The sequence below is a fragment of the Nyctibius grandis genome, chromosome 1, assembly GCF_013368605.1.
Source record: "Nyctibius grandis isolate bNycGra1 chromosome 1, bNycGra1.pri, whole genome shotgun sequence".
Lineage (NCBI taxonomy): Eukaryota > Metazoa > Chordata > Aves > Nyctibiiformes > Nyctibiidae > Nyctibius > Nyctibius grandis.
This window is the reverse complement of record NC_090658.1, coordinates 122,127,451-122,153,024: the sequence shown is the minus strand read 5'-3', so window position 1 is coordinate 122,153,024 and position 25,574 is coordinate 122,127,451. Positions and strand designations below refer to the sequence as shown.

General features: G+C 41.7%; 2 protein-coding genes across 2 annotated transcripts in view; both read left to right on the top strand.

The window, feature by feature from the left end:
- Positions 1 to 12,831, top strand: part of WDR35 (WD repeat domain 35) — a 47,138-nt gene extending 34,307 nt beyond the window's left edge. Inside the window, exons 19-27 of the mRNA XM_068395530.1 lie at positions 1,679 to 1,882; positions 3,769 to 3,915; positions 5,102 to 5,234; positions 6,207 to 6,317; positions 7,434 to 7,598; positions 8,607 to 8,747; positions 9,556 to 9,712; positions 10,361 to 10,601; positions 11,690 to 12,831. Coding sequence (XP_068251631.1) covers positions 1,679 to 1,882; positions 3,769 to 3,915; positions 5,102 to 5,234; positions 6,207 to 6,317; positions 7,434 to 7,598; positions 8,607 to 8,747; positions 9,556 to 9,712; positions 10,361 to 10,601; positions 11,690 to 11,837 — 1,447 coding nt within the window. The 3' untranslated portion in view covers positions 11,838 to 12,831. The remainder of the gene's footprint in view (positions 1 to 1,678; positions 1,883 to 3,768; positions 3,916 to 5,101; positions 5,235 to 6,206; positions 6,318 to 7,433; positions 7,599 to 8,606; positions 8,748 to 9,555; positions 9,713 to 10,360; positions 10,602 to 11,689) is intronic.
- An 847-nt stretch (positions 12,832 to 13,678) lies between these two features.
- On the top strand, positions 13,679 to 16,062 carry TTC32 (tetratricopeptide repeat domain 32). Its single transcript, XM_068407103.1, has 3 exons — positions 13,679 to 13,812; positions 13,897 to 14,057; positions 15,154 to 16,062. The coding sequence occupies exons 1-3, from the start codon at positions 13,679 to 13,681 to the stop codon at positions 15,279 to 15,281; spliced, it is 423 nt and encodes a 140-aa protein (XP_068263204.1). The 3' UTR covers positions 15,282 to 16,062.
- The last annotated feature ends 9,512 nt before the right edge of the window (positions 16,063 to 25,574 follow it).

Here is a 25,574-nt window from a genome sequence, read left to right as displayed (position 1 = left end):
GGAAATCTATTTAACATCCTGTGTCATAAGGGCTAGAAGAGTAAATGCCTCAGTAGATAATTTAATGAAAAGTCCATAGCAGAAACTAAAACTTAATTGACAAGTTACTTGTTGAATGATGCTAATTCTCTTTAAGTCTCTGGATATTGTTTTTCTGTCTGTACCTTTCTTTAGTAATTTTGGCTCTGTTTTGCAGCTAACAGATTTCTTGCAGTATTGGATGTTTGGCTTTCACCAAGGCGGGTGGAGAGTTCTCTGTTAATTCTGACAGTTCAGAGGGGAATTTAGAATTGCTGAAAGACTGGCCAAGACAACTTGCTTTAAAAGTTTATCCCAAAAAGCATTCCTTCCTACCCAGTTGTGCTTTTGTTTCTAGAATGTACATTCTGAAAAACAGGATTTGATAGGTACATGTTGAAAGTTTCTGTAATAGTATTGTCATTTTATTAGTTTGAGTATGTAGGGTAAAAGTTAGTTTTGTGAGTCTTCATTTTACTAATGTCTTGAACTAGCTGAGGATTTTTGGAGTTTTGAAGTCGTTCATGCTTTTTGCTAGACCCATCTATTTATTTAATATAAAATGACTATTAGTTTTGAAAGTGTGTGTCTCAGTAGAAGTTTCGTATTGTAAAATCACAAAATATATGTCAAATGCTGTTCACCTTGCTCCAAAATTGCCATGAACTTAATTTTCATTATGCAAGGAAACATACAATATGTCACATATTTATACAGAAGAGATAGATTAGAAGTGCTGGATATAAAGCAAATATATTCTAGATCAGAACGGGACAGTGCCCTTACTGCTAGAACGCAACAAATAGGATGATGTGTGTTGCAGATCGATTAAATTTGCCGTACTGTTTTTCTCTTGGTTTCATTGATGTCAGTGATGATCACTTCAGTTGAAGTGATACTAACCTTCTCAAATTGATTCAAAAATACTGAGTTGATACTGTCTAAGCATGGCTTAGGTCACTGAATGCAGCAATAATATTATTGGTTTTGTTAATGCCCTACTGCACTGACTTTGTTTCACACTGTCAATCAGCCAGTCTAAATTTACCTAGCCTTATTTTTGCAGTAAATTCTAGAGCTCATTCAAGCACCTGGTGGACGTAGGTTGGCCAGAAGGTAGAAATTCTCTATTTGCAGAACTAACCAATGGGTCGGTACCAGTACAAGGTTTCCCAGACTGCCCTGCTCTCTCAAACTGCTGTCCTAGCTGGACAAGGAACATCCAGATGGATTAGCAGGACAGTTTATTCTTCATGGCCAATTTAGTTGGAGGCCTTCAGACTGAGGCTGCCATCAAGGCTTAAAGTTGTGATACATACATAGGTAGAAATATCTAAATGGAACTGCATTGAGACCAGCAGCACATTTCACATGGGACAACTGTAATACTCAAACCCTGCCCATTCCTCCCAAGCCAGTCTCCATTTGAACAGCTGAACAAAAGAATATTAGCAATTATTTGAACCTCTTTCCCTAAGCAAGTACTGGATAGATCACAGAACGTACTGGGGACAAACATACAACTGAATTAAGGCCAGTTAGTAAACAATACAATTGCAGTAACTTGAATGTCGTCTTTAAATAATGCCTAGTTAAATGGATCCTCATTTAATTTACTTTATAGCTGCTTTTCTATCTATCATGTTTGTTCTTCACACAGGCGTCTTCTGGCTGAAGCTGCTCTTCAGAAGCTGGATCTGCAGACTGCTGAACAAGCTTTTGTACATTGCAAAGATTATCAAGGGATTAAATTTGTGAAGCATCTAGGCAACCTGCAGAGCGAGTCAATGAAGCAAGCAGAAGTGGCAGCCTATTTTAGCAGATTTGAAGAAGCTGAAAGAATGTATCTGGACATGGACAGAAGGTAATTGTGTGTAGTCATCTCAGCAGCAAATAAAGAAAAGAAAGTCTGCAAAGAAAAAAATGCTTGCCTTAATAATGAATGGCTGGTTTAGTGCTGAAGACTCTTTACCAGTTTCTGGAAAGACAGGAAAGGATCAGATGGAGAGAATTTTGTTGTATCCATAGATAACCAATTCTATATCTAAATCACTGTATTCCAAACTGTTTGCAAAACCTCAACTGCTCTAGGTAGTGCTCTGTTTCATAGATGTTTTCATAAGTATTTTGTCAGTATTTCAACTGGGACTCCAAAAATACAAACAAACAATCTTAACTAATGTTTAATTTATGTACTGTTGCTCTTAGCTAGTAGCCAAGTACACATTCTTTCCAATTACATATACAAATAACAGAGTTTTTAATGAACTGTAATCTCTGGAGAGGCAGAAAGGACTCTGGATGAAATTGTGGACCAATCAATGGAATTTTTGCTCAGGAATGAAAACAAACAAAGCAAAATTACAGTATTAATGGGAAATATAAATTAATGCTAAGTAATTAGCTAGAGCACAGTCTTTACTGAAAAAGAGTAATGAGAAATAATAAGCAGTAGTTGTACACTGTAGCCTGTAGGTGGTGGTCAAACATGGAGAAGCATGAATCACATGAAAGCACATATGAAATTTTTAAGCTTTGATTAATGGAGCCCAAAGTAGGGAATGATGGAGAAAAAATTATTTCTTCTTTCATGCTGTGAGAATGAGAAACCTTCCTCTTCCCCAGTAAGGAGTGGGGGAGGAAGGCAGGAGCTGGGGAGATATGCATGTTAGAGCCTGATAATGTAAAACTTTCTTGCACAAAATTACTTAGCCTGTGGAAGTGTGCTGGTTTGGAGAGGTGGACTGCCTCATAAGCACTTCAGTTGCGCTGCAACACCAATTTTTAGATATGGCACATTTCCTTCCACAAGGCTGAAGAGAAATTTGGCTATTATATGATTGCAGAAGTCGAAGACTTTCTTTTTTTATTAGTATCTTCAACAGCAGAGCATTTTATTCTCCAGCTACAAGAATATGGGAATTCAGTATTGATCTTACGTGTCTCCTCACCACTAGAAAAATCTCGATAAGGATCTACCATAAATCAGGCTGAAATAAATCTATATTTCAAATACAATTTAAAAATTTTTTAGATAGATGCTCTTATTTAACTGACTGCACTGACTTGCTGTTGCCTTCTTTAAGTCATTTGTAAGTTTAGGACATCTTAAAAAGAAGTGTCTATATCTCTCCCATTTATTTTCTACGCACCTACAGAATTATTTCTATATGAAGTAATGTAGAATTATTCTATATGGTGGAAAAAACATGCCAGACAGACACACAGTGGGTCATATGTATGCATGAATAATAAAAAGGACAGACTACTTCTGAGTCCTTTCTCCTTCATCCAAAGCCATCTTGAATCTGAAAGAGAAGTCTCTGAAATCCATTTCATTACATCTCCATTACTCACATTCCTTGCTCCTTGGCCTTTCCCCTCATCTCCCTTCTGCTTTTAGCCTTTTGCAGCCTCTGCCATCTATTGTAGAGGTCAGCAGTGAAAGATAAACAATGGTAACAGAATAAGAGGAAACCTGAAGTAGCATCAGCCCAAATGTCTTGCCAGCTGCTCATATAACTCCTCACAACGGAGCATGGCTAATAGGGAAGGACATATGTGTGATATAACCTGTGAGCTCTCTAAGTATTTGCTTTTATGGAATACTGTTTAAATTGTAAACAAGATATCTGTGATACCTGCAATGTAGGTTATGAACATGAAAATACTTTTGGATGCTTTTCTCAAAATTTTGTTTAGCTATTTTATTGTCTTTGACTTTTTCCTGCTATTTTCTGTTTATACTAGAGATCTTGCCATTGGACTACGGATAAAATTGGGAGATTGGTTTCGAGTATTGCAGCTATTGAAAACTGGCTCAGGTGATTCAGATGATGCCCTTCTTGAACAAGCACACAATGCTATTGGAGATTATTTTGCAGACCGTCAGAAATGGTATGTTTTGTAGAGGAACTAGTAAGAAAGAAATTAGAAAGGAAATTATAAAACTGATGACAAGACTTAATTTATGAGGAGGGACAGACGTCAAGAAAGTCAGGATGCAACACATGGGATAATTTTGGAGTGATGAGATTTAGTTCAGACCTTTATGGTTCCATCACTGCATGTACTTTTAAACAGAGAGCTGTTGATCAACTATCTAAAGAATGAAGGTGATAAAAATCTCAGTTTTGCCAGATGTCTGTCTGCTTCAAAGGAGGGGAGGGGAGGAGAAATACCTATACAGTTGCATTAGGCTGGATATAGAAAGTATTAAAGCAAAAAAACCCCTCAGTTAAAAGTAGGAGAGAATTATTAAACAACAGTGAATTTCAAAGCTAACCACAAGCTTTCTGGAATGCTTAAACCCACAAATATTTGAAAAGGTCCAGAGTTCTCTCTGACCTGGATCTGTCTCCAGCTATTGCCCAAACTGGGCACCCAAGGAATATTTTAAGAACAGTGCACACATGTAATGGTATTTCTCCAGAACACGTTTTGCAGTCAGGTACTTACTGAGCCAGAAGTGACGTCTTTGTAGTTAATAACTTGCAGAGAAATTTTCTTTCATGCCTTCTAAGCCCATGTAAACTTTTAGCATCCAGAACGTTCTGTCTCATGGAGTTCCACAGCTCCACTATGTATTGCAATTACGCAGACTCTATTATCACAAAGAACTTGGGTCCCAAAGCAGCTGAAAACTTGTGATTATATTTTGAAAGTTGATTTTTAGATCCTTTAGGTACCTTTGGAGAATTGTCTTGGAGATCTTAGTGCTTGTGTTTTAAAATAGGGAGGCACACAGTAAAGCCCTTTTCCGAAAGTTTAATTGTAAGTTGTCCGTTATCAGCCATGATCTGTGCAGATGCGGGAATACAGTTTTAAGATTCCTTGATTTCCTAACCTTATGCGAGTCAGAGAATCAATCTTGGTACTACTTCAATATAATGATCTCTGAAAATTAAAACTTATAGTGCATTTTAGAAAAACAGTGACATTCTAGCTACAAAAGCTCTCTCAAGCAAAGTCACCTATTTAAAATAATGTCATTTTAAATTTACAAGTGCAAAAAGCTTACACAAAGAGAAGCTTCGCTTGTGTTTATATATCAGAAGCCACCACAGTTTTTTTTTCTTATTAGGTTAAATGCTGTACAGTATTATATACAAGGACGAAACCAGGAGCGTTTAGCTGAATGTTACTACATGCTAGAGGACTACCAAGGACTGGAGAATCTAGCTAACTCACTTCCGGAGAATAATAAATTGCTCCCTGTAAGCAAAAAGCACCTTTATTTTTTATTGTCTTATGCTCAACTATTTATTTAAATATTCCCGTCTTGGGAGGGTTAAGAAAGAGAGAAAGAACGCAGTATATGACCTACTCACTTAAGCATAATGATGTTGCTTTGGTATTGATCCCCCATGTTACTGTTGTTTTCATACTCCATCATTGTTCCTTTCCCTTATTGTCTAGGTTCCCTATATAGACCTGATTATTCATCGTGCTCTACAGCCACACGGCTAAGTCATAATTCACTGCTTCCATCCCCAAATTGTGGCATTTCTCTCTAAAATAGCTATCCTTCACTGAGAAGTCACTCCTCATGGCTGGACACTTACTTTAGCTTTCATTTTATTGTCTAGTCTACACTGGGTTTTTTTTCCCCCAAAATTCTTCCTGGTTGCTATCCCTGGTTTAACTTCTTACATGGTAGCTCTGGTGGGAATGCTAATGTACAAGGAAAATTGAAGATATTCTGCTGAAAGGAGGGAAAATAGGTAGTATAGCCTGAAATGACCTACTAAGTAATAGCTAATTTAAAACTATGGTAAGACTGATTAATCCAAAATGCTTGAAAAATGCAAAACATGCTCATTTAATGCCATTTTCATTGTTTGAACAAAGCAAGACATAGCACTTTCTTTTTAACCTCTTTCTAATAGCAAAGTTTTGTGCAATACTCTAAATAGTAAGAACACAGTCCTTCTGGTATGATTTGATTTGAAAGAAGAATTTTTAAATAGCTTTTTTTTTTTTAATTTAGAAGCAGTCTGTGAAAGTAGCACGCTGTTCTAAAGATTTACAGCAGTTCATGTTGTCTTCACGGAACCCATGAAGCAAACAAACCCTTTCCCCCAACTTCACGGAATTAAATTAAACAAAAATATAATAGTATTGCAGCTGCTATGTAATGTACTAAAAAACTGGAAATGAATTTAATGTGGTGCTGATGCTTTTTGCAGGATATAGCTTATATGTTTGTAAGAGTGGGGATGTGTGAACAAGCCGTGTCAGCCTTTCTGAAATGTAATCGACCAAAGGATGCAGTAGATACCTGTGTACATCTCAACCAGGTAAAAGTGCTGCTCAACCAGCAGTAGATAGTCTGCTTTATCAATACCAATTTAACAGTCATTTCTATCCTAACGTCCAGTTAAATACAAGTCGTTAAGTGTCTGATGATTTGTCATGATTTCTGGAAAATTCATACTTCAGTGCTTAAGCCAGTTATCTGAAATGAGGATTAGACCACGGAGGGACAAAGCTATGTGCAGCAGTGCTACTTCTGTGTGTATGTGTGGTAAGCATGCTCAGCATACAGACATCTGTGGCCTTTGGAGAGCCAGGCTGTGCTGCCTCCTGATGGACCGGAGAGCTGCTGGCTGCGCATTTTCCACATCCCCCTCCTTCCTTGTACAGATGCAAATGTATTTGTGGCTGCGTTAGGATGTAGCTGGAAAAGAACTGATCTGAAAAATGATCTGTATGTTTATAGCTAGAGCTGTTCCACACTATGACTTACCTGTGCAAATGTTCGTGTCAACACAAATAAGAGAGAAACTGAGGATGGCTATGAGGCACTTGATGTATGGGAATGGCAGGACTGGCTAGTGCTGGCTTTATGTGAACAGCTTCCTAGTTTATGGATCTGAAGGACTATTAGGTATGAGATTCAGCCAAGTTTCTCAGTCTTGCCAAACTTTTGATCTGGGGCAAACACCGTAGCCAAAATGTTGAAGATCAGGAAAATTCACAGGCAAAATGAGGTTTATAGAAGGATAAGTAAAGTGTTATTGTTTGTGCCTTGAGCTTATGGGCTGAAGTCCTCTTTTAGCCATGCTTTTGAGAATCTGGGTTTTAGTAATATCAGAAGTGTTGAAATCCATGTGTCCAGCTATGAGCAGCAATGAAGTGATTTTGCAAAGCTTTTACCAAAGCAGAAGCAACTGCTTTGTATGTGGTTTTGGACAGAGGTCCAGCATTTGTTTCACAGGCCTGCTGTATCACATGATTGGCAATGATGTTAGCATTTGTATTCTCTTGCTTTTTACTTTAATTTTATAGTAGCCTGGTTCTAAATGGTGCTGAAGTATTGCACACAAATGTTGCAGACTATTCATGGATAACCAGCTTGTTCTGTGAATGTATTTGAAAAAATGAGGTTGATAATTGTCTGCTTTCATTTCTAGTGGAATAAAGCTGTGGAGCTGGCTAAAAATCACAATATGAAAGAGATTGGATCCTTGTTAGCCAGATATGCAAGTCATTTACTGGAAAAGAATAAAATCCTTGATGCTGTAGAACTCTACTGTAAAGCCAATTATTTCTTTGAAGCTGCTAAGCTCATGTTCAAGGTATTGCAGGTTTTGTTTTTATGTCAAATAACTGTTTTTTTTGACTAGCTCTTATTATTTCCGTGCTCCTTTTATTTTCTTGGGGTTATTTTAGTGTTAACAATGTCCAGGCAATAAGCAGATGTTATTATACAGGATACTGCAAAGATGAATCCAACTCCGAAGTTCAGGTATCTCTATCTGAAATAGCTACTCTGGATGTCCTCTGTAGTGGAGAGGAGACTTTCAGAACACAAGCCATCAGATTTATTTTGAGACTTTCACTTCAGAATGAGATGAACTGTACCTCAGAAAAGGTCCTGTTGCCCTGCATCGCCTAGGAAAGGGGTATAGCAGACCAGCCTGGGTGCAGTGTCCACATTATTTTATATGTTGTGTGGATTGCTTTTATCTCCTTTATTTTTAAAAATAGCGATGTCCTTAACTAGAAGTTAAATTTTGGTATTTCTTCAATTGGTACCTTCAATTAGAAACTGCTGTGGTGTGCTTTTAAGATAAAGAAGTTGTTTAGATTTGGTTTGGCTGCAGAGATTTCAGTACATAGCTTATAAAGTCTTTAAGAGTGATACGTAATTTTTAAAACAAATATTTACAGTAAAATATATATATATGGTACTTTCAAAAGCCATTCTTCTTTTCTGGGAAAACCACCAGACCTTATTGTAAGCTATGTATTTCTTAAACTTCAGTGTTTAAAAATTGCTTTTTCGTAGTTTATTTTTATATTAAGTCAATAGACTTATGCATGGTTACACGAATTTATCCTTCCCGAGAATCTGGCTTTGTATACTTGTTAGCTAAATAAATATAGAATAATGTGCATTCTTCACTTTGACATTTTCATTTCTGGTTCTGTTTGCAGTCTAAATTATTACATTCAAATGCAGAATCGTTTTCTGGCATGATTTCCTAGGTTTGTACAAGCACGCAATTGTCCAAGGCAATGAATTGACTCATCTAATATTTTTTTTTTAATCTACATTAAATTCCTTGGTTTTGTTTTTTAAGATTGCAGATGAAGAGGCAAAGAAAAGGACAAAGCCTTTGCGAGTTAAAAAGCTGTATGTATTATCAGCCTTACTTATAGAGCAGTGCCGTGAACAAATGCAAAATGCACAAAAGGCAAAAGTTAAAGGAAAAAGTTCAGAGGTACAGTGTCTGGTTTTCTGCTTGCCCCCCCTTTTTTTGTTTTCCCCCCCTGAATTCTGGTATGTGCTACCTAGTCAGAATAAATAAAGCTATCTTCATGTGAGGCTATTATGTTTTTTTAATAATGCTTTTTCCTGTTAAGAACAAAGCTTTCCTTAAATCCAGTCTTCCATGAAAACATATTGTTTAAAGTATTATTTTAAAACATGTAAATCATATGTATTAATAGATACTTTTCTTCCTGTTTAATGTGTTTTTCTTAATGTTTTTACTATAACAAAATCATACTAAGAAACTCCAGATTTTTTTTTTCCTGCGAGACTCTCACTTTCCTGTCATTTAGGAGTATGTATCAATCCCAAAGAGAGATCTGTGATTAGATTAAGCCATGTTGGCTATAATTTGCCAGGGAGACAGCTCCAGATATGGGGGAAGCAAATGGAAGAAGTTTTTTTCTGCTCACACTTTCATCTTCATATGCACAAATGAAATAGTTTAAACAAAGTTTTAAGAGATGTGGTGTTGAAATGCAATATTAATCCAAACTATGAACCAGTCTGCAGATGTGCACAGATATTTGTACACATGTATATGATATTTATCTTTGAAAATCTGCACCATATGTTCTGCCTATGCACTGTATAAAATGCCTAACAATGTTCAGTTTAGGTCCATGTATTTACATTCTCCCTAGTTAACATAGACAGTGGTGTAATCACCAAGTACAGAAAAGTTCTTTTCATATAGCCCCATTTCCTGCTGTATCTGTTTTGTATAAAAATTACTTGTGATACTGCTTTGTTTTCAGACTGCTTCAGCTTTGGCTGGTTTGCTAGAAGAAGATGTTCTTTCTTCAACTAATCGCTTTGCAGACAATGCTTGGCGAGGAGCTGAGGCTTACCATTTTTTCATACTTGCACAAAGACAGCTCTATAAAGGTTCTGTAGATGCAGCACTTAAAACAGGTAGGAGTTCATTTTTAACCCTGTAAAGAACCTGTTCTAATTTTACAGACCTGCATAGCACATAATTTCATTTATAGTTGGCACATTTTTCTCTTCTTGCTAGATCCATGGAATTTAAAACAAAACCATATAATTAATTGAATATGGCTGCAGTCAAGATACCTGGAAAGTATTTTCTTGGAGAAAATGCAAATCTAATGTACCAAATATTACCTGGTTAAATTGGACAATCTCTGCAGATGTTCTGTTGACTGTTTTGTTTCTTTAAATTATAAGTCATGTCTGAATTCACATCAGACCTCCCTGTAGAGCTTCATGAAAAGTTTGTGGGAGTTAGAGAAGCAAATAGTGCCCTATGCTTTGTCTAAGTAATGAGGGTCCATTTCAAATACTTCTAACATGTTTAAAAAAAAAAAGCATCTCAAAAAGACACTTTAATTTCCCAGTCAAATCCTTTTATTTTTATTTTTTTTTTAAAAAAGTGTTGAACCACGCATGCCTCACAGTCATGTCAATGAAAAGACACTGGTTCATTGTGCCCAATTTGTAAGATTAATACTGTCTACTAGCAGCACATACTTCACAGAGATGCTTGCACTTCTCAGAAGACATGTAATAATTTCCTTGGATATTTTTTTCATTTCTTAGCTCTTCATTTGCAAGATTATGAAGACATTATCCCTGCAGTTGAAATCTATTCCCTTTTGGCACTCTGTGCATGTGCAAATAGAGCATTTGATATTTGTTCAAAAGCCTTTGTTAAACTAGAATCCTTGGAAACTCTTAGGCCAGAGCAAAGGCAACAGTATGAAGACCTTGCTCTAGAGATATTCACGAGACAATGTCCGAAGCATAACAAAAAATCTGATCTGGATGACGTTCTTGCAAGGTGGGTTTATATTTATATGCTATTAATAATACTAGCTTTTTTTTCTGCTATTGTCTGTATTTTGGGTTTTAGCAGGTTTTGTGTGACCAAGTTAGCTACGTGCTTTGCTGCTTAAACCAAATACTGGGCAAGAATGACGCAGGTGTTAGCCAGTTTGCAGAAAGGGTAATAGAACACTATTTTAGTTGGGAAAATAGACACTGACTGTATTCGAGGCACTGGGCATAAAGATATAACTTCATCGTAATTTGAAGTGCATGTGGACAGTGCACAGGAGTTTTAGAACCTTTGATAAGGTGCCAGGTGCCATTAAAGTAATAATGTTACTGTTTGCATCACCATTATCATGTGATGCAAATGTCAACAAGTGAATGTTTAACCATTATTAACCAATAAATCTCCAGTGTTTTGTGAATTATCTAAATCTACATGGTGTGAGAAGATGAATATGCCAAGTGTAAGAATTAGAATATGAAGGGCACTCTCAAGGGGTAAGGCCTCGGAGTGGCTGTACCCACAACGGTGTCTTTGACATACATTTCCTGCTAACAGCATGGAATTTGAGAGTATGGAAATTGACTGTTAATCAATTTTCTTTTTAATGAACAGGATTTTAATCTGTCTTGTTTGATTTTACTGTGCAGATGTACGGAATCTCACTAGTGGCTTTCATGTTGACTCTACAGAGGAATAAATGTAATAGTAGTGCAGGTGTCTAATTGGACCTTACCTTTATATGGCCTTCACGGCTTCTTTTCACTTAATCTTTTGGATCTGCTGGTCCTGATTTGTTGACTATATGGTTCTGGGGGTGTGCATTCTGTTGTGTGAAGATTTACATACATGGGTATGTTAACAGTGAAGTATTATGTACTTAATAACTTCCAATCAGAAAGTGGCGCACGTCTGAATAGAGAAGCAGTATTTTACAGATGAGCATTACAAGGTCTGTAACTAGCTGTAGGTACACTATTAGGTATTTATGCTGTTTTGCAAATTTCTACAGAACAAATCTTCATTGCTATTTTAAAAACATGTTTTTATTCTTTCAGCTTTATTTACTTTTTTTTTTTTTTTTTTTTAAATAGTGGAGATGAAAAACTTCCTGTATGTGTTGCAACAGGAAGCCCTATCCTGGAATATCGATTCTGGATGTGCAGTGTATGTAAGCATTGCATGAAAGCCAAAGAAGCAAGTAGTTATAACTTCTGTCCTCTATGCCACAGTACAGTGTAGCTGAGGATAAAGGACTCTTTATCCTTGTATCTGTTATTTCTCCATAAAAATACTCTCTAAAATGTTACCGATGTACTATATTTTCAAATACAATTCAGGTATTGTATTGTAACAGATAGTGCCACTATTAGAGAAACATTTAAAAAAAACCAAACCAAAACAAAACAAAAAACACAGGAGAAACCTTTACTGATTCCATTTATGTAAAGAAACAACTGTGTTAATAGACTCGATTTTTTTTAATTACCTTTTTTTACAAAGGTTTAAGGCAAAAGCATTCTTTTCTAATTGTAAATTCAGCTTAGTTTCAAAACCATGCGAACTGAATGTAGATTCATCTTAATATGTTTTACTCTGAGCAACCTCCATTTTTCATTTTTGTAATTCCACAGGAAATTATTGGGTTTTCTCACAATTCACAATTTTTGGAAGGAAATAATTCCTGAGTTGAAATAACCCCACAATAGTTGTGATAAATATTATTGTTATGTTTTTCTATGGCTGTTTTACTAGAGCGATGGTACCAGTTGAGGCACACATCTGTGCTATTTTCTTTTGCCAAGTGTATCTAAACCCACCGTAGCAATAAAGGGCTGGCAAACATTTAGTGATCAGTGCTGTCAGTCTGCAGCTGGGTTCTTGAACCAGTTAAGGAAACTTCTATGAACCTTCAAACTGGAATCTGGTAATGAGCTATTTTTTTTTTTAAGTAGCTTGAAGTGAGCTGCTGACATCTGTTGAGCAGATTTCAAGAGCTGAACTCTCATCCTTGTTACACACGAAGGTTTAACGAACGCTGTTTTACTGACAACGGCGCTGTTCTGTTTCATGGCTGGATTTGAGTCTCTGGTCTGGAACTGCTGCAGGTCCTTGCTCCACGCCGGGAGCTTTCCTCAGGGTGTCCCCAAGTTGTGCATTAATTTCCAAGGAGAGAGCGAGGCCTCTTCTGCCCTTTCACGGCAAGTAATGCCTTTCGGTTAAACTGGGATAAGAATAAACCCTGTTTTGTATATAAAATATTAAATATTACAAAGTATTTTTTTTCTGTCCTGGTATTTGAGCTTCTTTCCCCCCGTACTCAGCACTGGTGAAGCTGCACCTCGAATACTGTGTTCAGCGTTGGGCCCCTCACTACAAGACAGACATTGAGGTGCTGGAGCGAGTCCAAAGAAGGGCAGCGAAGCTGGTGAAGGGTCTGGAGAGCAAGTCTGATGAGGAGTGGCTGAGGGAACTGGGGTTGTTTAGTCTGGAGAAAAGGAGGCTCAGGGGAGACCTTATTGCTGTCTACAAGTACTTGAGGGTGTAGCGAGGTGGGCGTTGATCTCTTCTCCCAGGTAACAAGTGATAGGACAAGAGGAAATGGCCTCAAGTTGCGCCAGGGGAGGTTTAGATTGGATATCAGGAAAAATTTCTTCACCAAAAGGGTTATCAAGCATTGGAACAGGCTGCCCAGGGAAGTGGTGGAGTCATCATCCCTGGAGGTATTTAAAAGACGAGTAGATGTGGTGCTTAGGGACATGGTTTAGTGGTGGGCTTGGCAGTGCTGGGTTAGTGGTTGGATTCGATGATCTTAAAGGTCCTTTCCAACCAAAACGATTCTGTGATTCCCTGAGTCTTTTCCCTTCGCAGAACTGTGCCAGTTACGTCATTCCGGGCTGTGTCCGTTACGGCATCCCGCGCTGCACCAGCAGGACCGGGGCGGGGGCCGGGTACCCGCAGAGCCCTGTGTCCGTCCCCGTCACGGCTCCGCCAGCCGCTCGGGTCCCGTTCCGGCTGCTGCCGTGCCCGTGACGTAACGCCGCGCCCGCCCCGCGTGACGACACTGCGCCGCGGGTGCCGCCATGGAGCGGGAGGCAGCGGGCGGCGCGGCGGAGCTGCTGGCGGCGGCGCAGGCGCAGTTGGCGGCGCGGCGGCTGTCGGCGGCGGAGGAGCTGTACAGCCGCCTCATCGCCCGGTGCGGCGGGTCCGCCCCAGGGTACGTGCGGGGCGGGGCGGGGGAGGGCGGCGGAGGGGGCGCGGGTCCCGCCGTAACGGCCGTTCTCCCTCTGTCCCCGCGCAGCGCCGGCCGCCACCTCGCCACGGCCCTCAACGACCGCGGCCAGATCAAGTACTTTCGGGTGGAGTTCGCCGCCGCCATGGAGGACTACACGGCCGCCATCGAGTGCCAGCCCGCCTTCGAGGTGCCCTACTACAACCGGGGCCTGGTGCTCTACCGGCTGGGTACGGGCCGCGCCTCGCCGCCCGCCTGGGCCCAGCGCCGCGCGGTCGGTCCGTTCGCCCGGGTGACCCGGGGCAGGGCGGGGCGGCCCGGGCCTGAGCCAAGCGGCGGCCCTTGACCCTCCCCGCCTGCTCCCCCGCCCCCTCACCTCCCGCCTGGGCTGCCGGGGCCGGGGAGGGCAGGGAGCTCTCCCGGAGGTGGGTGACAGGCGGGAGCGCTGTTTTATCCCCAGATTGACCCCAAGATGCAGAGTAATTCCCTGCGTTTAATGATAGAGGGACCTGCCCGGCACCGGCAGAGGAGAGATGTCACAGCAGACATAAATAGTGCAGATGGGGACACGTTTTTCTCAGTCACAGGACATTTCAGCTACGAGTGTGCCTTGTGTATGCAGTTAGATACCCCTGCTTGCAGGTGTGCTGCTGTGTCATTTGAAGTGAGCATTCAGGGAAAAATAGGTGGGAAGATGCAGTTTCAGTTTAGGAAAAATTTGCATTGGGGTAAAACTAGCCAATTCCAAACATTGCTATTGAACCTGAAATAACGCATCTCTTAAGTAGGTGCAGCCATAGTGAGCACAGCTTCAGTTTGCAGTGGGCGGTCAGTCACCTGTCACTGCAGAATTTGCTGCCCAAGTTTTGCATATGCCATAAGAAGACAGCCCAGTTCCTTTTGTTGGAGCTTGGCCGTTGCAAAGTCAAGACCCAGAAGCTGAGGGACTAGAGAGAGCACCAGGAGAATAGAACTGGACCGAGGGCAGCATCAGGGAAGCAGCATGCTGGTGTTCCAGGTTTGAGGCAGCCTGGCTATTAGTTTCCTGAGCGTGGGCCTTTTGGCTCGTTCTCTTGGAATAAGCTGGCTGAATTGAGCCTTAAGCCCATTTTAGGTTCAAAAATAGGCACTTGGGTTCTTGCTGTGAAGACCTTTGACTCCCACTTTGGTCTCTGGAGAATCTGAATGTAGTGGGTCCAGTAAGTACAGCTGCTGCTTTTTGTTAGTGAAAGTATTAGGAATCATTCTTCAGTTGTGGTTTGTGAGTTTTGAGCAGTTACAGAAAGATAATTCTTTTTTTTTTTTTTTTTTTTTTTTTTGGGACAGGATGCTTTGATGAGGCCATGAAAGATTTCAGGAAAGTATTAGAGTTGAACCCTCAGTTTGAAGACGCTGCCTTGAGTCTAAAACAGGCAATTCTTGATAAAGAAGAAAAACAAAAGCGGGGTTATTGAAAACACAGCTAGTGGTGTGAAAAAGTTTCGCTGAACACTTAATGTGATTTTTGTCACTGATGGATGAAACATGAGATCATTTACATCTGTTATGCCCTGCTGAAGAAACCTCATTCTTGGGTAAATAAGTTAAAAATGGATTATGATGGAAGAATAAGCTGTTCTTGGATATTGTTAGTGTTGAGGAAAACCATAATGTTGTATCAGTGTGAGACACTGGCAGAGCTTTTGTACAGAAATACTTCGTAAAGGTGTTGGGAGCTCAGTAGCAGCTAGTGAAGTCTGTAGTTCTCTTATTAAAACTATGTTTCTGTACTCTTTCATAGATTGTTTTAAACAGTCTTTCATGGGGAAGAAAAATCAAACTATATAAAACATTTAAATACTTCAGATTGGAGCTTGTGAGAAGTACCGTGATTTAATAGTGATCATGTTTGTCCCCATTCAAATGTAAATTTGGTTTAAGCTAAAAGTGCAGATGTTAATTATAAGGTGTTTTCCTTGAGGTGCTATGGAAACTGATTTTCTTTTCACTTCAGAGTGTTTCTGTATTAAGAAACACCTAACAGAAACAATGAGATCTTTTTAGGTGACATCATCTGTACCTTGCGTGAGGAACGTGGTATAAGAATTCAGTTCTTTGTACGCTCATTCACTCCTAGAGGTAGTTTTACATTACCTGACAGGTAGGAACAGAGCATAGCTGTTTTTTTGTAATCCCACTGTAAAAGTATGGGACAGATTAATAATTGAATGAATAAAAATGAACAAGTACTTTTTATCTCATGATTGTCTGTGAAGAGTTTGTGGTAGAGAATGTAGTTGGGCTATTCACAGCAGGAATCGTGGCTTTCTCCTGCTTATTGAAAAGGCCAATTGCTTGAAAAATGCAATGAAATCTGCCTGATTGCATTGGCTGTGGATACCCAGGCAGCTTCATTTCTCACATGATGGGAGGGACCGTTGCTGAAATCTATAAATCATCAATAAGAAACACACTCACATATTCACAGCAATACAAGTTCTAATAAAAGAAACACTCTCTGCCCACATGAACATTAAGATTATTTTTTTTTAATAAATTATGCTAATGACAGTGCTGCTGCTTATGGTGAGTTTCTCCATGGATCATCCTGGAGCCTGCACAAGTGCAGGGCTCTCTGAAGGTGGTGGGACCCTTTGGGGTGGGTCCTGAGAGCAGACTCGAGCCTCTGAACACCTTCCCCAGCAAGCCTTACTGAGAGCTTCCTGCTGTGGGATGAAACTGCAATAGCCGTGATGAGCAAATTTGGAGCAGGGGGCTGAGAAAATGCTGCATTTACCTCTTGCGCTCCTGACACTTTGCAGCAGCAATTTTGAAGTTACATAAATATGATGCATGATACCAGGATGTAACCATGTACAGCTTGGAAAGCAGGCTGTGATGTCGTAACAACGACAATTTTTTTCAAAAGTTTAATTTTGGACTTTTCTGGATATATTAAGCATGTGCTTTGCTTCCGTTTTTGTATCTTAGTGCTCTGTCTCCAAAACAACATTGACAGCTTCAGGACTTGACACGTTTCATGCCACCTCAGTCTCAAAAATTGAGAAATACCAGCTCTTGGTTGATGGTGAGAAGGCAAGCTAGCACTAAGCCTGTTCCTGACTTACCAGGCCAAGAAAGTTAAAGACAGTGGGAAGAGTTTAATATGACCTACGAAGTTTTACTTTGAGAGGAGAGAACATAGACGTGTTTCTGTAGAAACACTGTTTAAATGACAGGGTACAGGTAAAAAAAGATTCACAGCAAGTATTTTAGAAAACAAAGATGCTAGTAATAATATCCCTCCTCCTTTCCAGCTTGTGTTTTGTGAATGTTGCTCAGTTACTTCTAATGCATTTGTTGCTGGCACAGAAATATTTCACTGGACTGGGAGCAATTTTATTGCAGATTCTCCACAGTATTTCCTTCTCTCTCCTGTAAAAAAATGAACTGTCATGGTCAATTTTGGCATAATTTGGGATTCTTTCAAGGTAATTTTGGCCAGTAAAGTTCTCGCACACATTTTCCCCTTTCACGTGCACGCATGAGTCACTTGGTTCTCTGGCTTTCCATCACAAGACCAATTGGGGTTTTCAGTCTGAAATTATTAAATAGTATTGTGTGGTGTTCTTTCACTCAGGCCTGTTGAAAGGGTATAAACAACGGTTCTGATATAAAAAGAAAACCAAACTTGAAGAGGAGGATGTTTTTAGTAACTCCCATTGTCCTGCAAGGTTTCCTGTTCGTAATCCTTTAAGAATTAAAAGTCTAATGGAGAGTAGTAAAATTCTTTTTATGTCATGTTTCCCCATAAAATTCAGGCAAACTCTCAGCTTGTAAAAGGAGCAGGGGTTGTGTGCTTTGGATGCTTTGCAATGCAGAGGTACTGTGGCTTCACACCTTCACTGGGCTTTAGGGGTTGTCTCTGAAAATTACAAACCTCTGCAGAGCGTCTGGGTCGCTCCTGGCTGCCTGCTCCATCGCCCTTGCGAAGCGTTGGCTAGTCAAAGCCATGGTGCTGCACCAGCAAGCCCAACAGGTGGTTGCTGCTGATGTACGTTGACTGCCTCTTTACTCTGGCCAGAAATGTTTCAGACATTAATAATTCACAGCCGCTTTCCCAAGGTTTCCTACCTATAAACCTACTCTCCAAAACCCCTTAACTCTTTCCTTCACACAGCCTTCACTGGCAGCCCCTCCGATTAGTTTGTTTCCCATAGCTGGGATTAATTTGGCAACGAGTAACAGAGTTCTCACCTGATGACTTACCTCTAAACTTACAATAAATATGTGATTTCCTCAATACATTACAGAATGGGTTGTTTTTCCTTCCGTATCTGGAGCAACAGTCTCTAAGATCTTGTTTGCTCAGAGAACAAGGCAAAGAGCAACATCATCACCCATGCTTTTCCCTAGTACTCTGTTCGTCCTGCTGAAACACAGGAGGAAGAGTTGTCACACCACTTGCAGTGTTGCCTTTCCCTTGCTTTTGCAGAAAGGTAGGAAAAGATGAGAAAATCCCAGGTTAGCAGGGCACAGAGCAGTGTGAGAAGTGTTTCATATGCATTCGGTGTGAGATGCAGCGTGGGGAGCAAGGGAGAGCCATTTCGAAGGGAAAGCTGTGGCAAGTTGAGGGGAAAGGGCTGGGTCACCGAGTGGCCAGAATACATTCCTCTTGCACGTGCTTTCCCTCCGAGGGGACAACAGAGGTAAGTCAGCATTAAAAACCTGAAAATCTTTGGCTTTTACAACTGAGGACTGTGCTATGCACTGTCCTGTTTAGTAGGTAACCTTGGTAAAAAGTAAATTAGTAGTGAGAGGTGCACTATTCAGATTTTGTAGGGAATGAACACCTTCGTATCAAACAAGCTCAGGTTGTGCTGTCCCCTGACTATCAGAAAGGGAAGTGTTCAGAAAGAGGCAAAAACAATGTTCAAAACTAAAGATTGCCAGTAGAAGGATAATATTCCATATTCTTTTGTGTTAGCAGGTTATTGTTGGTCTGCCTTATCCTTTTAATAGAGGCAGCGGCTGGATCAGTAGAACAGATTCAACCTCAGCCTGTGGTTTTCATGCGTGACGGAAGGGCTGGTTGCTTTTTCTGAAAAAAGTTTGCCGTGAGATCCGGTCAAGGTGGAGGCTCATCTAGCAGCGTGTTGTGATCATTTGTTCAGTTCTGGGCCCCGCACTTCAAGAAAGATGTTGAGGTGTTGGAGCGAGTCCAGAGGAGGGCGACCAAGCTGGTGAAGGATCTGGAGGGTCTGACCTACGAGGAACGGCTGAGGGAGCTGGGGTTGTTTAGCCTGGAGAAGAGGAGGCTCAGAGGTGACCTTATTGCAGTCTACAACTACCTGAAGGGAGGTTGTAGTGAAGTGGGAGTTGGCCTCTTCTCCCAGGCAACTAGCGATAGGACAAGAGGACACAGCCTCAAGCTTTGCCAGGGGAGGTTCAGGTTGGACATTAGGAAGAATTTCTTTTCAGAAAGGGTTATTAGACATTGGAATGGGCTGCCCAGGGAGGTGGTGGAGTCACCATCTCTGGATGTGTTTAAGAAAAGACTGGACATGGCACTTAGTGCCATGGTCTAGTTGACAGGGTGGTGTAAGGGCAACGGTTGGACTCGATGATCCCTGAGGTCTCTTCCAACCTGATTGATTCTGTGATTCTGTGAACTCTAGTCTGTTTCTGAAGATTTTCCTTGTAGGATCCCTTTAGTCCATGAGCAGGGAGGGATTGGATGCAGTCCACAGCATCTACAGCCCATGACGATCAGGTTTTTAATCATTCATGTCTTTGTGTTGACAATAAGCATGTGAAATGCACCTGAAGGATATCTTCATCTCCCAGCAAGGAAAGGCTAGTCCAACCCTGTCATAGACATCACAGTAGGTTTCAACCTAACTCCTACTACTGTGGAAAAGTCTGATCCAAAGTTCAGTGCTTACCAGGCTTATAGGGGGACTCCTGTGTGCCTGTATCTGTGCATTTATCTCTCACACCTTTCTAATTCCTTGTTTCCACATTGGCTGAATGATGAAGGCTTGTTCAACTATAATGGTATGACCAGAGTGGTTCCTGAAAGTCTAATCCAAGAAGGAGTTTATGCCCATAGGCCTGAAAACTGCAATGTAGGACATGAGTTAGGTGCTGAAGTTCCATCTGCAACACCAGAGAGGAGGAAGTAATCCCAGGAGAACCTAGATGCAGATCAATACACCGTGCAATAGCATGGCTGAACCATAGCTTGGGAAAAGGTGCCCTCAAGGCTAAACAATGAATGCCTAACCCTAACACACTTGGGTGATGCCGTCTAAAAAACACCACCTGCCATGAACAGCAACCAAGGTAGGAGGAGGAAACCAAGGATGTGGAATTTCTCTGGCATGTCTGTGAGAATATGGGAGCCTGAAATGCCTGTTGAAATGGGAATGCAGGTCTGTCTCACCTGCTCCCTTTCCCTCCCAACGTATCCAGAAGAGAAAGGTCTCCCCATCTGTCGGGTGATGGGTGGACAGGTATGGAATACTGCTGGACCACTTCCTGGCTTTCCAGGGCAGAAGGGAAAGATCTGGGATATCCCACTTGCTGCAGGCAAGTTTACCTGAATCTACTCTGCAAGACTGCAGAGCGAATCTTAGCAACACACCACCAGACCTGATGCTCATCTGTGTGGAACTAGACAGTGTCCTGTGAGCACCGGGAAAAGAAGAGCTAGCGTTTAGCCATCATTATTTAACCTTCATCCCAGTTCACACATTTCAAAAGGACTACTTTTTAGATTAACAGAAAGTTAACCTAAACTGACGAGTTTGTTACTGTTAATGTTAAAAATGGGGAATGTTCTCAGAAAACGCGTGGGAGCCGTAAACTTGCCTGACTGCAGTGTGAGCTCCGGACAGCAGAGTGCACTGCTCATACAGCAGAGAGGGAGGCGTCTCCCAGGCTGCTGCTGAAGGGGGTCTTGGGATCCCAGCACCCTCCGATTCCTTTTTACAGAACTTAGTCCTTCAGTAGGTACAGCTTTGAGACTGCATGTGCTCAGCAATCATCACAGGCATGACTGCAGCTTTTGGGAAGCGCGCCATGCACATGCATTAATCAGCATACATAACCAGCGAGCCTGTGAAGGCAGAGGCTGTACGAGCTGTGTAAACCCACCGGAGACTGCACACGCCTGAGCTATTAGCCTGGATCGGCATTAGGGCAACTGCTCCCCCTTCACTGCTGTTGAGCACCTACTCGTGCTGTGGGCACACCTTCAGTTACAGCGTGGGCACATCCTGAGAGTGATTACAGGTGGTCATGTGCCTGGTTTGACCTTGGTCTCTAGAAAATAATATTAAAAAAATATTTTCTATGAGCACAGAAAACAAAATACCAGGTAAGTTGTCCTTTTTACTCACGTTAGAGCATCCATCATCTCCTGTTTTGTAGAGTTAGCATTTTCCACAGAGGGACAGGGGAGAGGAAAGTGAGCAACTAACAGGTCGAGGAAGGTGATTCTGGCCCTTTACTCTGCTCTTGTGAGACCCCACCTGCAGTGCTGCGTTTGCATTCAGCTCTGGGGCCCCCAACATAAGAAGGACATGGAGCTGTTAGAGTGAGTCCAGAGGTGGGCCACGAAGATGATGAGAGGGCTGGAGCACCTCTCCTATGAAGACAGGCTGAGAGAGTTGGGGCTGTTCAGCCTGGAGAAGAGAAGGCTCCGGGGAGACCTTCTAGCAGCCTTCCAGTACCTGAAGGGGGCCTACAGGAAAGCAGGAGAGGGGCTTTTTACAAGGGCAAGTAGTGACAGGACGAGGGGGAATGGTTTTAAACTGAAAGAGGGTAGATTTAGATTAGATATTAGGAAGAAATTCTTGACTGTGAGGGTGGTGAGACACTGGCACAGGTTGCCCAGAGAAGTTGTGGCTGCCCCCTCCCTGGCCGTGTTTAAGGCCAGGCTGGATGGGGCTTTGAGCAACCTAGTCTAGAGGAAAGGTGTCCCTGCCCGTGGCAGTGGGTTGGAACTAGATGATCTTTAAGGTCCCTTCCAACCCAAACCATTCTATGATTCTACGATTCTAGGTTTCCAAGATGCTCAGGTCAATGCAATGTTTTAGACAAAAATCTACATTAATGGGAAAAAAAAAGTATGCCGTTGTGTCGCATGGGGAAGTAGCAGATTGCCTGGCTCTTGGAAGCAAATGTTGGTACACCAGATGGTTGCTGTTGCACGTTAGCAAGGAGATGTTCTGCACTTACATTACTTTGTATGTATTTTTATTTGACTTTTCAGGTTTGCACTTTACATTCACATGGGAGGATTGGCAGTCACTTTATGAAATGTTACAAGAAGCAGCTGTAATCAGAGCACAAGTCCATATTTCAACAGCTGGAAGAAACAGGAAGTGTTATTTTGCAGCGTTGGGTTATTTTCTGGTAAGTTTTCTTTTGTAGCCGCTTCAGAGAGGCAACAGGTTACAACATTTGCTAATCCTGTTAGCATACCCTAGCACTTTCCAGTGTTGTGGTGCTGTCTGGAGTCCCACCGTCTGGTCTTTTCACTTCAAGAAAGATAGTTCTGGTGGTCACAGAAGGGCGTAGCTCCTGTGTCTAGTTGCACAGTTCAGAAAGCAGACAGCACAGCAGAGCCTTCCGGTGCTGTTGGAGACACACACAGAGTGAAGTGAGGAGTGAGGCTGGAGCACACAGATGGATATCTCTGGTTCTCCAAGGGCAGACGAAGCTATAGGGTAAACCCTAACAGTCTGGAGGATTTGGAACCTTCAAAAGAATTTGGAATATGGCAGTGATTTGTGCTTTTGTGTTTGTTTCTAAAATTTTGGATCCCTTTTCTTTCAGACTGCGGGCAGTCTGGTTGAAAACCTGTTGAAATAATATCTGCTTCCAAAACTGCCTGCTACAGCCCAACTCCAACATGCCCTGCTCTACTGCTGGCATCTTCTCCAGAGCCATGCCACCTGTGTTTGACTTGGCAGGTAGCTCTCCTTCTTCCCTCTCTTACGGGCTCAAGCTTAGACCAGGAGACTGCAAACCCCCGCCTGTTCCCTAGTTCTTGTCCCAGAACTTATCGTTCTAAGGTCTTGAAGGACAGGCTATGCATCACTTGTGCCACAAAGCATGGTGACCTCTCTAGGTGAGTACGCAGGGCCCGGTGTTCTTACCAAATTCAGTTTATATGCGTCATCTTAGATCTGGATCAACAATCCAGACTGGTCCAGCAAGTACGTAGCCGTGGAGACTGGCTGAACAGTGACCTGGAAAGGCTGAGAATGATACGCAATGTATTTGTGCAGTTTTTCAAGAATATGTACATGCTGCACGTTAAGTGCTAATATATTAAAGTATGAGCTAGAGGTAATGTTACACAGTCTGTGTTCAAGGCATTTCAGATGGCAAAACCAGAGGTCCTAAATCCCTTAAAAACATTAGGTCAGGAGTGCTTTGCAATGGCTCTTTTTCTCCGGAACACCTACCCTTCCTCTCCCTGCTTGAGCTGCACCGTCCTCTGCAGGGGCTGCCAGGTAGCGTGTTGGCAGGAGAGCACGCTGCCACCAAACAGTGCACGTAGACCTAAGAAGAAGAAAAAGTACCATTTGGTCCATGTCAAATCCTGCTTTGCAGAGCATCTTTTTGTCTTTTGTCCGCCTTTTGCAGAAGTTACAGCTGATTAGACTTTGGCTTGTCTGAACACTTGCATGCGGCACCTTCTAGCTGATCCTGCCTTGAATTTCAGATTTTATGTCAAAGAAGCCCTCAGGCAGTTTGGTAACTGAAAGGCTGAGACGGGAGAAGTTAAAACTTCACAAGCTGCAGTGAAGTTACGTATCAAAGCTAGACAGAAACTCAATCTAGTGCTAGATGCAGCTGCACACTTAGGAAGCAGCTCCAGCCAGAATTGCATCATGTTCGTTTCTAGCAAGTTCACGAGTTGAACTGCTTATGAAAGGCCAAGTCAAAAAATCATGTGGTTACTTAAGCTGCCCAGGCAAGGGTACTGCCATGGCTCATATCAGTACTTGTACTAGAGTCCACTCAACTGGGTGGACGAGGAGCAAAGCACCCTCAGGTAACTGTCCTCGAATTTTCTTTGCTCTTCTTAGAACTGTTAAAGGAGGACAGAACCTCAAAGATGTAAGACCAAACCTACGTGCCTCTGCTTCCCTGCCCATTGGGCTGTCATCTGAGGAAATGATTGACTGGCTGTGACAGATAGGAGACAACAGAGCTGAACGTCACGTGGATATTATGGCATATAAGTTGACTTTTCTGTTCTAGACATTTTGAGCTGAAGTGCTATGAATCTGATCCTATAAAAAGTCAGAAACACCATATAAAAATCATATTTACATACCAAACTCTTCTGTTTACTCCAGCCAGTCCAATCTGAAGTCACTGAAACTGTGTTGCAGAGAACATTTGAGAAGGGAACTAAACTAAAACGGCGCACTGGTCAGGCTGCTTAGGTTGAATGCTGGCTAGGTCTTAAGTCTGTGGGGTGTTTAGATTGGCTGTTTTTCAAATGGTCTTAAGAAGTTCAGAGGATAGGGTCCGTGAGTGGAAGGTGAGCCTTTCACTTAATCTTACCTGTTCCAGTCGATGTGCCAGGCTCCTTACTGCTAGCCTTTTAAAATGAGACGGGTGTCTCACCCTGGGGCTAACAGCTACTGGACAGAACTCTGCAGCATACTCACTGCTGTTAATCTCACACCTATTTGAGAGAACAGATCAACAGATCTAGAAGAAATTAGGGCTTTGCTGATGAGTGCATTGGTCGTTCAATAACTACTTGCCCATCCACAGTGATGTTCCATCTTGGGGTGCTGTTGAAGTCTAGGGACCTGGTTACCCAGCAGTTTTCCAGGTATAACTCAGTGTTGGGGCTTTCGTCTTTCAGCTCCACTTCGAGAAACACAAGCTCCACAGGCCGCTTAAGTATTGCCATGTTGGGCTCGTAGAATTCCACGAAAGATTCATCTCAAGAAAATGTCAGATAATTTTGTTGTTTAATTTTATTTATTTTAAAACATGTTTGGAAATTTTCTGATTTTCTTGGGAGGAGCCTTACCTTTGGACACTCTTGAAACTACATTCAGGGCTTGTCTTATCCTTCTGGACACTGCAGAAAAGGAAATGTTAGTGAGGTTCTTTCTTTAGTAGGAAACAGGGCATGTCTTAACAAGGGAACTTACAACTGGAAGAGTCACAGAAGTTTAAAAATGGAGGAAGAGAATTGCCTACCTGCAATATTTGATCTTGGTACCATCGTACCGGAGCCAAAGGGAGGTGATGTGGATGGATCACTAGCGAAGGCACCTAGCACTAGGGTCTCTTTTGCTCGATAGTAGCACAAGACTGTTAGTCTATAATAGGAGAAAGGGTAATTGGTTCACTTTTACTTTCCAGCAGCTGTACCAAAGGGAGCAGTGTCAGTGAGCAGTAGTTCCTACCTGTAGTCTGGATCTCTTGTGATTGTTGGTATGCTTTGTCCTGGAAGAGTCTCTTTCTCATAAGAGATTTCATTTTCATAAATAATGTGATCACCTTCAAACTGTGCATATGAAAAGCTCATCATTAAAAATGGAATCTTCTCAGGAGTTGGGGCAGGGGAACAAACGAGAAAAGGCAGGAGAGACAGAGACTTCCAGCAGATGTGCCTGCTCCGGCCATGGGCTTACCCTTATTGATGTGCCGCAGGTAGTGACATGGAACTTGAAGAAGGCACGTCCTTCGTTATACTCTCTAGGCTTGCAAGAGCTATCCCT